At 42.4% G+C, this 17,276-nt stretch overlaps 1 protein-coding gene across 4 annotated transcripts in view; it reads left to right on the forward strand.

The window, feature by feature from the left end:
- Positions 1-17,276, forward strand: part of PDZRN3 (PDZ domain containing ring finger 3) — a 238,032-nt gene that overhangs the window by 200,863 nt on the left and 19,893 nt on the right. For all 4 annotated transcript variants that reach the window (XM_077858050.1, XM_077858053.1, XM_077858052.1 and 1 more), the window contains one exon: positions 16,184-16,431. In XM_077858050.1, coding sequence (XP_077714176.1) covers positions 16,184-16,431 — 248 coding nt within the window. The remainder of the gene's footprint in view (positions 1-16,183; positions 16,432-17,276) is intronic.

Below are 17,276 nucleotides of genomic sequence, written 5' to 3' on the forward strand. Positions count from 1 at the left end.
CACCTGTTTCGGGGTTAAGATCCAATCCTGGTGGCCAGGCTGGCTTCCTAGCTGTCTGAACACCAAGCAGGCAGCATTAGCCAGGCAGGAGCTCCAGGGCAGAAAGAGTCCTGTCTTTTAGGAAAAGCTAATACTTCCCTGTGGATATGTCTCATTGGCCCCTGAGTATCCCAAGAGGGCTCTGCTTCCAGGGTGCCATCCCAAGTTTGACACTTACATGCTGAGCTAAAGCAGATGAAAACACTTTGAAAGTATGAAAATGCTGTGTAGATGGTGGTATGACTACACCAAATATTTAAATAAAGAAGTGCTTTGAAAAGGCATTACAAATGTTAGCCATACCCTCTCCAAACTAAACAAATGAGGGGGACAAGGAAGATACAGTGTTCAATAATAAAAATTTAAAATGTCTAGGGTTAGACATTCGTAAAAATAAAGAAAATGAAGCCTGAGTTACCTAGACAGAGTGTGTACACAAAGCCTAGGACAGCAGCTAGAAAAGTAGAACAGCTGGAAATTTCCTTTGGACACACACAGTGGATGTTGCCACTGGGAAACATGTTTTTCTATGAGCTCATCCATGAGGCAAGAAAAAATGAGGTCAAAAAGAAGCTTCCAGAGTTCCAGGCTTTTGGTTTCCAGCTCAAGTAAGAAAAAGTTTAAAGGAAAAATTTCCTGACCCAAACCAAAGTAGGAGGGAGAAATCTTACTGTTGCCTACAGCAGCTAAAGAAAAACACGGTGTCTCATCACTGCGCTTTGCCATTCTGTGATGGGCGGGTCTCCTATTTTGCTGCCAGTGGTCTTAATTCTTTTTCTCAGACCCGCACACCACTTTGATGAAACATAGCTGCAAGTGCATTTCCACTCAGCTGGGACACTTGCTAACCATAGCAAAGCATCAGAGCTAGAAAGAGCACCCTAGTCCTCTCCTTCTGCCCCTGACAACTTTACTCTTTCGGAAAGTTGTTAGATTCTTTTTTGGCTTTGAGTTTGACATAATCAAAATCATGTACACGTACGTTACTCTCTTTCTCTCTCCCTCTCTCTCACTGCTCCCCTCCCTGTCTCTCTCTGCCCCCCTCCCTCCCTACTTTTCTAAATCTGTCTCTCTCTCTCTCTCTCTGGAAAATTCCTACATTTCCTCATATTCTAATTGCATTATCAAGTGTTGTGTTTGGATCATTAATTCCTTCCCAGATGATTTGCTCCTGGTAGGTTTCTAGCAAATTCTACCCATGTCTAATAAATCATCTTAGAAAATGCTGCAGGTTCTTCTCTGTCATAGGGATGAGAGTCCACATGCTAATTCCTGTGCCCTGAAAACAGTTTTATCCTCCCTCCTCTCGCCAAAACAACCCTGTTAGCTTCTTCCTTAAAACTCACTGACAATTTGACAGCAGAGAAAAGATTTCACGGTTGTGCTTTGGCCAACCTCTCATTGGAGGATTCTGTGGCTCACCTCACTGAAGTACACTCAAGGTTATTTTGTCATCTAGGGATCCCTGGGTGGCGCAGCGGTTTGGCGCCTGCCTTTGGCCCAGGGCGCGATCCTGGAGACCCGGGATCGAATCCCACATCGGGCTCCCGGTGCATGGAGCCTGCTTCTCCCTCTGCCTGTGTCTCTGCCTCTCTCTCTCTGTGTGACTATCATAAATAAATAAAAAATTTAAAAAAAAAAAAAAAGGTTATTTTGTCATCTAAACAAAGTTCCTCCGTGTCCCGTGCAGGAGCCGAGAATCAGGAGGATGTCTAAAGGACCCGCCACCCTGATGGGATGCTTCCATGTAACCAAAACTGAGAGGAGAAAGTGGACTCAAGAAGTTCTAACAGTTGAGGCTGTCCTTACGAGCTGAAAGGAAGTGAGGTCATAGTTCTTGCTCCCATCATGTGGTAGAGTAGTTGAAGCAGGGGATTGTGGAATCCATTGTGTCTAGAAAGGCTATTAAATATTAAAGTTCATACTTTCCATAAACATCTCTTATTTTTTATTTCTGTTAAGATCAACAGATGTATCATGGACCTTCTCCATCCTGGGAGTTTTATGCAGCTCAAACTTGTAATTACTCTGCTATTCTCATTGCCTAGGATTTAATCACCAAAAAAGCAAAGATCAATTATTATAATGAGGTCATATTTTAAAGCCCTCCGTGTCTGTGAAGTTGAGAGGGAGAGTCATTTTATTCCCTATTTTAGAGGTGATAAATATCCTAGGATGTCATCATTATTCTTTTGGTGCCATTTATAAATCACGTTTATAAATCTTGGGAGAAAGAAGTACCACCTTAAGTTTATTTTTGATTCATAAAGGCTCATTCCTTCCATTCCTCCAGAGTCCCTCATTCCTATTCACTTTCAGTGGTTCTGCTTTCAAAGCCAGGATTTCCAGAATTCCGCATTAATTTCTCACAGTGATCATTAGGTAGCTCTGTCTTCCAGTGGAGATAACTTCAAGAGAATTTATATAGCCTCTTGATATAAAGTTGTCTCTGGTTGCGAGGGAAGGTATCTGCAAACTGTGAATCTTTTGGCAATTCACTAAAGATATATCTGGATTTGTGACTGCATTTAAGCACTCCTAAATGGACTATTCTTACACATAGGACAGATGAAGTATGAGCTGGTAGGATGAAGTGTTTTGTCTTTTAGAAATTTTATTCAAATTTAGAAATAATATCTCCACCCAGCAGGAGAGAGACACGTATTTTCTCCTCTAACCAAAATTTTTCTCAACAAATTGAGCACCAGTTTGCAGTTAAAAATAGAGAATTTTGTACAATTCAGGACAAACAAGAGGTTAGTTTTTGTGCTTTAATCATATTAACTAGATAAGCAATGAATTGTGTTGTCTTATTGGTTCTGTTGCAGTGAATTTATATCACTCACATACACACACACACACACACACACACACACACACACACACCCCTCCTTCTCCAGAATAATGAGTCCACTGCCGTAAGTTAGGAAAATAAAATATAGAGCCCGTCCACTGACTCTAAAGACACTTGGCATAGCAAAGGCCATCCTGCTAACTGCAGACTTCAATTCTACAATTTTCCTCCTGGGGATAATTAAAAGGGAAAAGAAGTTCAGGAAAAATTTTCATAATAAAAATGCTGAAAATTACCCATCATAATACCATTTTAGAATGTTGATGTCCAATAAAGATTAAAACTAAAAATCTGGGGGGTGCCTGCCTGGCTTAGTCGGTTAAGCATCTGCCTTCGGCCCAGGTCATGATCCTGAGGTCTTGAGATTGAGCCCCACATTGGGCTCCTTGCTCAGTGGGAAACATGTTTCTCCCTCTCCCTCTGCCTGCCGCTCTGCCTATGCATACTTTCTCTTTCTCTGTCAAATAAAATCTTAAAAAAAAAAAAAACTAAAAATCTGGGAATTGTATAATTAGATATGGTTTACATTTTTTAAAATATAGTTCTAAAACAGCCATATAGGAAAGCTCATGTGAAGAACAAAGCTTCCCCTTTTGAGGCTGAGGACTGTGTGTCCCATTTTGCAGAGAGAGTTGTTGAACTAGAAGATGGAGTGGCTTTTTTAACCAGTTGGCACAATAAACCGTTCTTCCCCTATATTCTTAGCCTCATTACAGTTTTCCAGCAAAAGAATGGACATGTAGGATTCCAGAGTCCTAAGAAACAGAGGGTCCAACAAAATGGTAGCTGGCATTGGACAGGAAGAGCAGATGGTGACGTGATGCTCTCGCTGTGCACTTTCGAGGGAGCCCCACGAAGGAACTGTGATTTAGGATTCAGAACATTACAGGGAGCCTGTACTCAAGGGGGAATCCAGTATCAGGACAACAAAAATTCTTGAGAAGCCTAGCATTTGCCTAGATATGCACACCTCTAGTAATTTATCTTGGAGTTAAACCAAGTTCAGGCTCCCCTAACTACCATTTAATAATTCTGTGACCCTTAGGCAAGTCACTTACTCTCTTGAGTCTCAACTTCTGTGAAAATGGAAATAACTCAGAGGGTGGCTGAAGGGGCCCCACTTCCTAAATCTCTCTTTGTTCTGCTTGGGCCACCTCAGACACGTCTTTCCTGGTCTCTCCCATTGCAGCCTTCACACAACAGCAAGGTACCTCGGTCATGTTTCTAAGAGGCAAACCTGAACGTGTATCTTCTTTGTTTTCCACCCACCCCTTTTTAGCTGTCACAGAGTCAGGGTCCATTCTGTGGCCTCCCATGGTCAGTGTGGTCTGCATCTGCCCACCTTTCCAGTCCTGCGATAGTCTCTTTTCTACCTGTTCTGACCCTCAGTTGTGCCAGGTTTCTTCCAGCTGCAGGACCTTTGCACATGCTGCTCCTTCTGTCTGGAATATCCTCTCCTCTTTCTCCCCATGTAAATCCTGTCTATTCTGCCGATTTGTGCTCAACATCTCTTCCTCAGAGGATCGCCCTCATCCTGATACCGGCCCACTCCCCAGCCCCAGCCAGGTTCTCTCTTTCCCTGAAAGAGGGATCATTATAGGATCATTAGCATCTGTCTCCTTTACCAGACTATGAACTTACTGTGGCAGCTCCCATTTCTGGTTTTTGCTCACCAGTGCACTGGCAACTCCAGGCAGGGTACTGGGTACACGGACATCCCTAATACTTTTTAGATCAATAAGCATATGAATGAGTGATTGAAAGTGATTGAATATAAAATGCCTAAGCACAGTGCACGGTACACAGAAAATACTCTGAATGAATAATGATGTCTGACATTTCTTGAAGTAAAAGACAGGATCCCTACCATCAAGGTGCTTTTTAGCTTTGGAGTTATATTTCAAATCCCAGCCATACTTTCTAGGTTTTCCCTGGTGGGGATCTTTTAAAAATGCTAGTTAGGAAATTAGAAGTGTTTGAGATGATATATCATAATTTATTGAGATAGATAATTATGGACCCGCCGACTAATTATTCTGTGAAAACAAAAGAAAAACTAGTCCATTCTCTCAACATTCAGTGTCAGTTTTGTGTTCATGCTGGTACTATGCCATTCTCAATGGACTTTTCTTCTGAACTGCTAAGACTACAATACAGTAATCACAACATTTCCTTTAAGGATTCTATCTCAGTCATTTTCATGGAAATTTTACTACTAGTTTGCGACATAGGAGCAAAAATTAGTTTTTATCTAAGTTATGTAAGTCTTAATTTTGTTTCTTGGAAGAAAACAGAAAACAAAAAAAAGATTCCAAACCACTGTTAAAGTTACACTAAATATTTAAGATACAAATCCACAAGAGCCAGGAAATTCTATGTAAAGTGCATCAGCTTTAGTTTTTCATTTGTCCTGGCATTCGTTGGTTTGTTTCCTGACGCTGGTGTTGTATAAAGACAGCTAGGAAATTTCATTGTCTTATCAAGAGGAATAAATAAGATATAGGTCATTAAGGCCCGTGTGTATGACCTTCTTTCAAAATTTGCTTTCTTGACCTGCCTCCTGTAAGATTCAAGGGCTTCAAAATGTCTGATGCTACTGGTCTTCTTAAGGCTCAAGAGTTTTCCATTTTAACAAGACTAACATTATTTTCCTCCTAGTTGGACTATTTTCAGTGGTGTCCCATTTCTGGGGCTTCACAAAATGCCTCGGGACATTTGTAGGACAAACACGTTAAAATTTGAAGGAACAACTTTCTAAGAAAAGAAATGAGAAAATAGATTCCTCTGCCTTCAGCTTCTCTGCAGCTAAGTAGGAAAGGGTGGGTGAGTGAAAACTCACATTTCCTCACTCCACTCCTGAAACACGTCCCATTACCGAGGGGAGTTTCTGGGAAAGGTCAGCTGGCTTAGCCACGTTGGGTCAGCCTGGCCCCACTTACCCCTTCGCACCGAGGAGCCAACAGTGACTGTCTTTCTTGGCCAAGAAACTTTGTTCTTCTCAGAGCTTTGATTTTTTTCCTCTGAGGTTTACCTGCCACTTCCCCCCCTTGTGATGATGACTCTTTTTCACTCCACCCTCCCATCTTGTTTACACCTAATCTTACCTTTGGCCCGAGGTCAGATAACAGTGCTCCAGCTACACAGCTCAATGGTAAACAGATTATAGCATATGCTTGAACTTGGGAAGACATGGTTCAAATCCCATCTCTACTGCTTATGAGCTGCACTCTTCTTAAGATGCTGCTTTTAGCAACGTTGGGCTTTTATTTTCTCATCTATAAAGACAGATGATACCTCTGACTACACCAGTGACCTGATTGAGAAGATGTGATAGGATCATGCACAGAAAGTGTTTAGCACAGTGCTAGGATCCCTCTACGGATCCATCTGTGTCTTTCCCATAGACATGAGCGTAACATAAAATCTTTTTTATTGATGTTCTTACACTATTTATTTGCAGTAAAGTTTTTACTGAAATTTGGTGGCTGGCGTGTTTAGGAACCACGTGGGGGCTAGTATTTCCTGTGAAAGTGCTGACTGTGAGCCAGACTCCCTCTACAGTGAATCTTCACAGCTCTATTTACAGATGAGGCACATGGAGAAGTCAACTAACTTGTCCAAGTCTGCAGCGTTATGACAATGGCCGACATTCAGCACTGTGCTAAGAACTTTACTTTATACTGTGTAGTGGTTACCAAAACCCTAGGAGGTAAATGCTTTAATATCCTCCAGATTCACTGGGGGACACTGAGGCACACAGAAGTAGAGTAATTTACCCAGTGTCACACCTGGTAAATGGTAGAGACTCAGACCCATGTGTGTCTCACTCCACAGCCCAGACAGTGGTCACTCTCATCCACTGTTACTGAGCTTTGGTTACCACGTTATCAGTGGGACATAGTGCCTGGCACATAGTAGGTTCCCCAATAAATCTTCAAATGAATGAGGGTAATAGATGCCTGATAGTTTTTGAGTACTCGCTCTGCTGGGGCATGAAGCCTAATTACTTTCTGTGTATGACCTAATGAATTCAAACAACCAACCAGTGAGTTAAGTCCTCCTGTTGACCCATTTTACAAATAAGAACACTGAGTAGCCAGGAGCTTGATTTGCTCAAGATAGAACACATAATTGACACATCCTATATATATATTTTTTTCACATCCTATATTTAAACTGAGCAGTGAGACCCTAGAACTGAAGGGTCTTATCCTTCCTGTTCTTACGCACTTCCATGCAGTCTCCATTAGTATACTATTTGAAACTTAAATAACCATGGTCACATAAAACATCATTAAACACTTTTTAAAAAATATTCTCTTAATTTTGGCATAACAACAATTGTTTTGAGGGAGGAATCTTCCTACCTGGCCTTGGCTTGAGGGTAGAATTTTATCCTAAGCACTCCCCTAGTCTTTGAGGAAAACAGATAGCAACTTTAAGTTTATAAGATACATTTATGAGACCAATATAAAGTTTACACCAGGGAAATGGAAATGACATAATAAAATGGTTTTCATAAGGTCTTGAGTATGATGCTTGCAAAAATGTAACCACGCCTTTTTCCTTTGATTGGTGGCTATATTGCTTTTATAGTAGGAGATAATGCCAATACGAATCATTAAATGCAATACAATTGACATTTAAAAAAAAGAAGAAGAAGAAGAAGCATGGCTACCTCTGAACTAAGCGTGCATCTCCTGATTCAAGGGAGAAGCCACTGTCAAAGGTCTGCAGATACACAAATGCTCGCTGGCCTCCTGATTTCATCTGTAAAATGTAGATAATTTTACATTATCTCCCTCTCGTGAAGATCACCTAAGTAAATGTATGCAGAGTGCTTAGAATAGGGGCTGGCACAGCAGGAGCGCTGTACCGCTCTTGACTTTATTATGGTTGAAGTGTCCAAAGCACCTCTGCATTTTACTTCATCTATTCTGGCCTCTCATTAGATACCAAGGTGAACAATGGAGCACAGAAAGATAGTGCTGCTCTCCCAGAGTCTGCAACACAGTAGTCCTGGGTAAAGATACCTTGTTTAAACCTTTTTTGGGGTAGGGATGAGGTAGCTGAGCCACCAAGCAGTCCCCTCTGTGTGTCCAGAGACTAGGTCATCATGTGTGCTTCCACTACCCCTGCTCCTGCCCTGATGACAGCCCAGAGTGGGACCACTGCCAGCCTCTCCAGCACTTCAGTAGAAATTAGAAAAGGGCTCCCTCTTCATCTGAGCCCACCCACCCTACTCACCTCCTTGTCTGGACACCTTGCTCACAGCTCAGTCTGCACAACCATAAGCAGTGATCCTGGAGAGAGGGGAGCTGTGGGGGAATGGGGCAGGGGGACAGAGAGGGGAAAGGGAGGCAGAGAGAGAGAGAGAGAGAGAGAGAAGAGAGTGGTTCAGAAAAAGAAACCATTTTTTGCATTCTCTGATTTTCTGTGAGGTCTGTAACTTCAGTCTTTCTTGTCTCCTTCCCTCCTTCTATATGGGAGGTTTTCTGTTTTCACTTGAAGTGGCCCCACCTTGTCTCCTACAATACAGAACCCACAGAGGACAGGAAAGCTTGGGTAGAGCCATTTTGGTCTTTTACAGACATGCCATGACTTTTCTGGGTCTCATGTTTTACGTTCTCCAAAAAGGACACTTCTCCTTGATGCCATGCTGATCATATTGAAAACGGTGCTGTATATATTTAATATTGAAAATGCTTTTCACTAAATATGTATGGATGTAAAAAATACAAAACATTTTACTCTCGTTTGAAGTTTGGAAATGATATAGTAGGCTCAGCCAGATTTGTTATTCAACTTAGCTAAGCATATAAGATCACAGAGCAGAGAATGTTGAATTTTTGTTGGAGTAGAGAAAGGACCATGAAATGGCAGCAGATGTGCACAGTGGGGGAATGCGACTGTCTACAAATCAGTGAATAGGTCACCTGAGTGACCTGCTGGCAAGCCTGCTACATTCCAGCTGCTATCCTAAGGTCTGGGTGTGTGCTACAGGGAACAAAAGGCACGGTTCATGCCCTCATGGAGTTTAGGGCCTGGTGAGAAAATACAGGCAATCAGTAGAAAAAAAAAAAAAAAAAAAAAAAGCTATGTGATTACAAATCAAGAAAATACTGTGAATTCTACTTAGTGACACCTCACTGTGTAAATGTTCTCCAGCATCACTAGACTCATGTATAGAAATGGACGACAGGCAGATGGTTTGGACCATAAGGACTGGTCGGGGTTTTTCCAGATGAGTATAAGGAATAAGAGAAGGGCAAGGATGGTTAGAAGCATTTGGAAGAGTGTCTTCCAGGAGTAAACAGTGATGGGCTGTGGAAAAAATCGACCATAGTTAACTGACTTTAAACCTGAAATCAATCATTGCTACAGAGGCATTAAAGATATAAGTGGAAAAGACACTCATGTTCCAAAGAACTTAGGAGTCAGAGAAAGTAGGGAGATTTAGTGATAGAAACACCTTGTTTCCAAGAACTCGACATTGGCTTTCCTGTAACAGATTGAGTCGCATCTTTAAATCATCACCTTTAAGATGATGTAAAAATGTGCATGTTAATTTTAAGGTGCAGAGTGGTTCAAATATACTGTAGTTTAATGGACATTTAGATGTCATCACTTAAAATGAGACTTTGGGTAATGACATTAAGCCTTCCAAAGGAGATAAACAAAATACTGTTGATTAAGGTAGAACTTTTTTCTTTTTTTTTTTTTTACCTAAGAAGAAAGCATTTTATAATTTTAGGACAAATACTACTTTAAAAAAAATTAGTGCACGTGTGGTTTTTAGCCTTTATTTCTTTAAGACACGTCCTCCATTTTATTATTCAGAGGCTGGTAGCCGGGAATATTCTCTATTTCAGAAAAAAAGTAAAGGATTTTAAAATGTGAGATACTTAAGTGATACATAAGGAAGTTTCCTCTAACAAGACAATTACCTACGCTATAAATTCAGTTGTTCAGGGCACTCTGAATGCAATAAGGTGGGGGAAACTTCTGGTTGCAGAAATACCAAGCCCAGGGTAATAACATCAGGATGCATTTAGAAATTATCATGGACAAACTCTAGTGTGATCTGTGTTAGAAAACCAACGTACTCCCACAGATTTAAGTTTCTGCATCCTAGGAATTGAGATCTGTGGAAGTGTATAGTATTTTTATACATAGACATCACATAGTAAAATGAGTGCTTTCCACAGAAACACATTAATATAAACACCATTTATTTCTTCATTCAGACTCCTCTTCTTAATGGACATAATACCTATATTTTAGATAAGCTAGCCTTCCTTTTATCAAGCCCCAGAGCAGGCTATATGTTTGAAATAAATTAAGACAGAGAAGGAGTTTCATGAATGAAAAAGAAAATGTTTGCTTCAACCTGAATCAGAGCTTGAAACCTTTTATTTTCTGGCATGTAGTTTATTATTGTCTGTTGCTTCCAGTGGAATCTAAGTTTTAATTAGTTTGACAACACAGGTCTGATATTTTACAGACTGAAATCACTGCCCCTGTATTTAATTAAATGAACCCTCTAAAAGTTGTGTTTTAGCCAGCGGCATAATTGATAGGCTAGATTTAAAACTGCATTAGCGCTTTCTATGGGGGTCATTTACACCTGCAGTAGGAAGAGAGGCGATTGCAGTTCCTTGATTCTCAGAAACCAAACGTCTTCCCATAAATAGATACTTATTTTCCAATTTAGAGAGAATATGGTATGTCTTTTCCAAATATCATATATTAAAGTATCCTGAACTACTCACAGTTAGGTTGTAGGGCACCTTGCAAGCTTTCTGGGATTCTCTTTTGAAAGGCGACCCTCAAAGTGCATGACAGACTTTCACCAATGGCATTTTTAGGTGGACAGTGATCATCCAGCTTCTCTCTGGGTTATGGGCTCAACTTGTGTTCCAGCATTTGTAGTCTCTGGGAGCAATATGGCCATCTTAGCAGATCAGATCCTTCACTAGACATCTTGGGAAAATGCTGTCCCCAACACATTCCTTCTGGCCATTTCTTAAGTGGCTAGCACATGCTGTGTCCTCATTTGTCCACAAGAAATTCTCCCAAGTACCATCCTGTCTGCCAAGAGAGGAACAACTCTCACTAAATAACCTCGGCAAATACTTCCTCGGATTGAATGACTGCAAGATGGACAGATGGGTTGTCAATGAAGTCTGCCCCCAGGTGGAAAATCCCACCAGTTTTGCGTTAGTGCTCAGGATCATGGAAAAGACGGTCACATTTGCCACATACAAAGAGCAGCAGGCATGTTACCCCCACCTAATCGGAACCAGGACAGAATTATTCCTCGCCCACAGCATAATTGTCTTGTCTCGGGAGACCTTACACTAAAGGACCTCTTGAAGGTTCCTTAGCGTCATGTCATATTTGTGGCAGTGATGTTTGCCTTGAGACAGACTGATTGGATTTTCACCATAATTGCACCTAAGTCCCAAGGGACCAGCCAGAGCCTTAGGTGAATAACTTAAGCCTTTAATTTATAATAAAGATAAAGTTTGCAATCAGCATTTCTTGTTCCAAAACATTCCATTTACTTGGTTTTAGAGCTGCATAAACTGTTTTAAAAGCAATCTGCTCAATTGGGCGAGTTAATGATATTTAATTTGACCGGGCCAAACGTCACCGGATGAGCATTCCATCTGTAATTGCAGCCATCATCACCACCGCGCTGTGTAATGTAGATGTAATGCTAATCCCGAGAATAAAAGCTGTCGTTCTCGGGTGGATGACAGTGCACAGGAGTCATCCCCTCGCGAAGGCTCTCAGTGATGTGTTTCCAAGATGACAGTGTAATAAGTGTTATGTGCACAAGGTAATTCAAAACAAATTTGGCTGCAAAAATGGATCGTCTAAGGATAGTAAACTCCCGCCTTGTCTCATCGTCCTTTAAGAGAATGTAATGATCCCTAAAATACCCTGTCAAGAAGCTTGTGTGGCAGGGGTCAAGTCTTATAAAATTAATCTCTTACACCCCAAACCCCTGCCTGAGAATACCAACTTGAGGGCTCTAGAATATTAATGTGTATGTTGGTCCAGGAAAAGGAGATGGGCAGGGAGCCTTTCAGTACACACATGTCTCTTAAGACTACCTAATTAGGCTGCACTTTGCTTCTTTGATTTATAGATTATTTTCTGCTGGGGAAATGTGACTATTCTGGTATAGGATCCCCATTAGCACTGGTATCTTAGTAAATTTCTTATTATTTGCATGTTAGGCACTAGGAGTAGATTATCTCATTAAACTTGATAATAACCCTAAGAGGCACAACACTATAATTATATTTATTTTGCAGATGAGGTGACTGAGACTCAGAATAAATTGTTCAAAGCCCACGGGCAGGATTCCAACCCTGCCCTCGTCTCCCACCTGCAGACCTGGTGCTCTCTGTCCCTGAGCTGTAACTTAAGGAAGGAGGAGTTCACCTAGACTGTGCCCAGGCTTTCATTGAACTACATCTGATTAACATACACACGTGGCCTTGGGCTCCTGAAATTGTCCTTATGGGCAGAGATGTCAGACATGGCTCTTTGTGGAACCCAGCCGTCCGTAGTAGTGACTTCCTGGAGGGGGACAAGAGGTCATTTCACAGGCACCCCAACATTCCAGGCCTCCCTTTGGGTTTGCCACCCTCTTTCTTCATCCTAGGCAGTAGAGATGTGAATGGATGTTGTTGAATCAACACCTTTTAATAATACCAAAAGTGGGACACATTCAGAAAAGCCTTCTTGCTTTTTGGAATTGTGTGCATGGAGACACAGGGCAGCTGTTTGCCTCTGAGAATCCTCATAACTTAGACTGACTCAGGCGGGTCCTTTGTGTTTCTTTTTTTGAGGTACCATTTAAACATCTGCTGAGTCTTGTAGCACTGATTTATAAAATCTCCCTAAGTCATAGTTGCCATCACTTTTCTATAAAAATGAGCTGGTTAAGATACACTCCCAATTAGAAAAGCATTTTCACTAATTCTTTTATACAGATAGAAGGATGCATCTAGGAACTAATCAGAATACATTCCTGCCTAATTTTACAATACATCTGTGTGATACACCTGTGCGAATGTTTTGGGCTATAAGATTTAAGTTAAAACAGTCGATGTAGTAAGGTATTCAGTACTGAATCTGACAAGAAATTTGGGGTTAAGAGATTCTAAGCTTGGTTAGTTCATTTGCTCAGTGACATCATCAGAGACCCCAGTTCTCCCATGTTTCTGCTCTGAATCCCTCAGTATGTTGTTAATTTGGCCTCCGAGTCAGGCTCTCAGCATGGTCCCAACGTGCTCCCATGAGTCCATGTAACACATGCAGATGATTTGCCCAGAGGCAAAAGAGGGCCATCCCTACCTGCGTCCTATTTTAAGAACAAACAAAACTTCAAAAGCTCCCTTGAAGATTCCTTATCTTATCCTATCAGCCAGAGGTATGTTGCATACCCATGCCTAAATCCATCACTAAAGGAACAAGGCCATAATAGGCCAAAGTTAATCAAACCCCCACCTCAATCTCCCCAGGAGGGAAGGCTCTCTGATCTGACGGAAAGAAAACAAAACCTATCTCTCTTCCACAGAGAGGAAAAAGGTGAGGCAAGGGAGGGATGTTTGTTGACCAGGTAGCTGAGGTTGTCTGGTGTTGTATTTGCAAGACCTAATTGTACATGTAAAAAGTAGATTCCTAGGATGGATTCCTTTTTAGACACAACTAGAAGAGTCCTGGAAGAAAACCACACGTTCGTTCCCTTTTGGCAAAAGACCTGGTATTTATGCATGACTAGAGAAAGCAGATTGGACAGATCTTGCAGGACCCATTCAAAAGTCTTCAGGTCTGAGGGCACCTGGCTGGTTCAGTCGGTTAAGTGTCTGCCTTTGGCTCAGGTCATGATCTTGCAGTGTGGGGATCGAGCCCTGCCGTTGGGCTCCCTACTCAACAGGTAGTCTGCTTCTCCACCTGCCCCTCCCCTCACCCGTGCGTGGGCTCTCTCTCTCTCTCTCTCAAATAAATAAATAAAAGCTTAAAAAAAGAAAGTCTTCATGTGTGAGTTCACTGGAGGTAATACTACCTTCAGTACAAGCGATCCACAGGGGCTCCCGAGGGTAGAAGATGATCCAGGCTAGCTGGCATTGGCCACACCCACGTCTCCTACACCTGCTGTCTGTGGCATTGATTTAACCTAGGAGCAAACTATCACCCTGTAAATTCCTGTATTGTTTGACTCTTGGCGTTGAGCAGTAATGGAAAGAAAATACAGCACGCAGACTTCTGCTACAGCCTGAATTTCACAGATCTCCAAGTTGCTGTTTGACCGCCCGGCCCACCCCTCCCGACCCAAGCCCTCAGCACACGGGACTCTGAGCAAGGAGGGAGTCAAGGTGGTCAGCTGGTTTGGAAAGCTGGGAAGGATGCCTTTAGTGCCCTTTTATGCTCTTCTCAAAGGAGGAAGAGCTGAGACGGTTGGGAGGTGAGGCCCTGGTGTTCCCAGTCCTCCGGGGTAGAGGATGGAAGAGGTCAGTGCCTCAGCCGCTCACTTACTGTGCACATGAGTCGTTCCGTAGCTCAGAGTTCTTGTTCTGCCGAACTCCCTCGTGATGTGAGTAAATGACTTAAGTCGATTGAATCCAGATCATTAATAATCTCCACGGGCATGATGCACTTGGGCTTCATTACAAGGAGAGAGTCCGACATCTATTCTTCAACCCAGCAGTTGTTTACAAGATACTTGGTCCTAAGAGTTCTTGTCCCTGGAGGGCCAGAGTGAGGGCGCCCAGCAAAAATAGGAAAACAGCTGCATAATCAATACTTGTGTTGTGCTCAGACAAAGAGACACTGAAGCGCTCTCTGCCTCGGAGGATGGACCTCACTGTCAGTGTGCTTTGAAGTACAAGAGAGTGGGGGGCGGGGGGCGAGGGCCAGGGGCAGGATGCATATGCCAGACAGGAGAAGGTTCAGTGTTCATTCTGACATGTATAAATAAATACTAAAAACACGCCTATTGAAAAAATGGACTATCAGTCTAAGAGATTTGTATTCAGGAACTCGTACGTTAAGTGACACGAATTTGTCAGTGTTGCCCTCCAGAGATTTGAAAAGCTCAGGAACTTTTGCAGAGGTATATTCTGCAGAGTATGGTTCCTGTATGATTGTTTTGTGTCTGACTTTAAAAAGCAAACCAACCACTTGGGGGATAATATTGAAATACGTCAGAGCCTGGAACCTGGCCTGCAGTGCAGACATTAGACATTACCAAACTACCAGGACATAATATCCTATTTCTTTGCAACGGGGGATGGGAGGGCGAGGTAAATTCAGTAGTTGGACAAAAAGGTTACTTGGAATGACTTCATTTTCTAGAAATAAAGGTCTGGCTTCTATTTCCTCTTGTGTAAGCTGTGCTAAAGATAGCCACATCGAGTCAGCTATGATTGGATGGTGCATCCGGAATTCTTTCCAGGGGTACAGAGTTGTAACCTACCACTGACTGGCTGTGTGATCTCATGTGGTCAATTTGAAGCTGTTAGAGAAGGGAGATGAACATAATGTTGGCTCTGCCAACTTCCCAGACTACGTTGAGGGAAGTGTTAAGTGGTAGCTTCATGTAAGTCACGCAGTAGACAGTGGACACTCGGTACGTCCAGGCATGGGGGATGCAGCAGCAGCTCAGGCCATACACAGTGGGAAACAGGACAACAGTTAAACCAGCTCTTACTTCCCAAACATCGGCCAGAATGCTAGCCATCTGCGTACTGCCTCCTTGATACCTGCCATATCCACCTATGGCCCGGATTATCATTTACTTAATAGATTTGATTGACTTAAAAAAAATACACACAAAGCAATTTATTTAAAAAGGAAACGTCCTATCACTTCCATAAAAGGAAAGCTAATGTCACCTGACATAGTACACCCCATTAAAACATAACAATGTAATTAATTTCTAGTTAGCTATTATTGCCTGATAAAGGCTCTGAGCCCCAAGGCTGCTCTTTTCTCTCACAGGCAAGTTAGCAGGTGATGAAACTGTGTTAAAGACATTCCAGCAGGAAGCCCAGACCTCCCTGCTGTGAGATTTATCATTTAATGCCAGATCTGTATCCCTCCAAATTCACTCCCATCCCAGCAGGCATTCCCTAGGAAACCCAAAACAGGTGACTGCAATTCTGCGACACCCTCCAGTTGTTCTTCCTTTTGGCTTGCTTACACAGGAGAACCATCTTTGCAGCTTCTGCTGGACTATGACCCTCTCTCACCCCAAATATTTCTCCACAGGTCAATGGTAAGGACTTATCCAGAGCGACTCATGACCAGGCTGTGGAAGCTTTCAAGACAGCCAAAGAGCCCATTGTGGTACAGGTGCTGAGGAGAACCCCTCGGACCAAAATGTTCACGCCTCCGTCAGAGTCACAGCTGGTGGACACGGGAACCCAGACCGACATCACCTTCGAGCACATCATGGCACTCACGAAGATGTCCTCCCCAACCCCACCAGTGTTGGATCCCTATCTCCTGCCCGAGGAGTAAGTCCCATGATCTTGCAGCTCAGATGTGTTACCTATGGTAAAGTCCAGTCCAGTTGGTTTCTTCCCTTCAGGGTGGTGAAAAAAATTAGTGTGTCTTACAATTTTCCTCCACGTTGCCTGTGTTTAACTTTATTGTTTATAGAGGCATTCAACTGAGTCCTCAAAACCTCGCTGACATATTAATTACTTTATTATAACCCTGGAGCGGAGTTATTCACATCATATTCTAAGAACAAAATTAGTTAACAAACGTCGTAAAAGTTATTTCAAAATAAAATTTAATCACCGCAAATGGCAATGTGAAGGCTTTGAGTTACAACTCAACTCTTAAGCAGACAACAGAGTAAGTTGGGAGTGTAAAGAGAGCCCTGAAGGTTGTGCATCCGCTTTCTCGGGTCTCGTTTCAAACCTGGATCCTTGTTAATAAGCCCACACGTGCCTCATATAAGCAGCGCATTTACCGATTAAGTAACAGCTGTGTTCCAACACCCCACATGAATTGCTTTACACATGACTCTCTTCTTACCTTACTTAGTGTCAGAGAGAGAGAGAGAGAGAGAGAGAGTAGCTCAGAGCCTTCAAGTCACACGAGCCGGATGCTCAAACTGATAACTAGCCGGGCAGCTGGGGTAATTTAATTTATCCCCATTTTAATATAGGAAAAATAACAAGAGCACCCAGTGTATAAGAGTGTGGGGTTAAGGGAAATAATGTATGGGAAGTTCTCGGCATGGCATATGGTAAGCCCTCAAGAGGGAGCAGCGATCATGAATTTAGTGAGTGAGATTAAATATCTAGGGAAGAAACGAAGAGTGAGGAATTTTCTAAGACCACTGTCTGAG

Source organism: Canis aureus, chromosome 19 (assembly GCF_053574225.1).
Source record: "Canis aureus isolate CA01 chromosome 19, VMU_Caureus_v.1.0, whole genome shotgun sequence".
Lineage (NCBI taxonomy): Eukaryota > Metazoa > Chordata > Mammalia > Carnivora > Canidae > Canis > Canis aureus.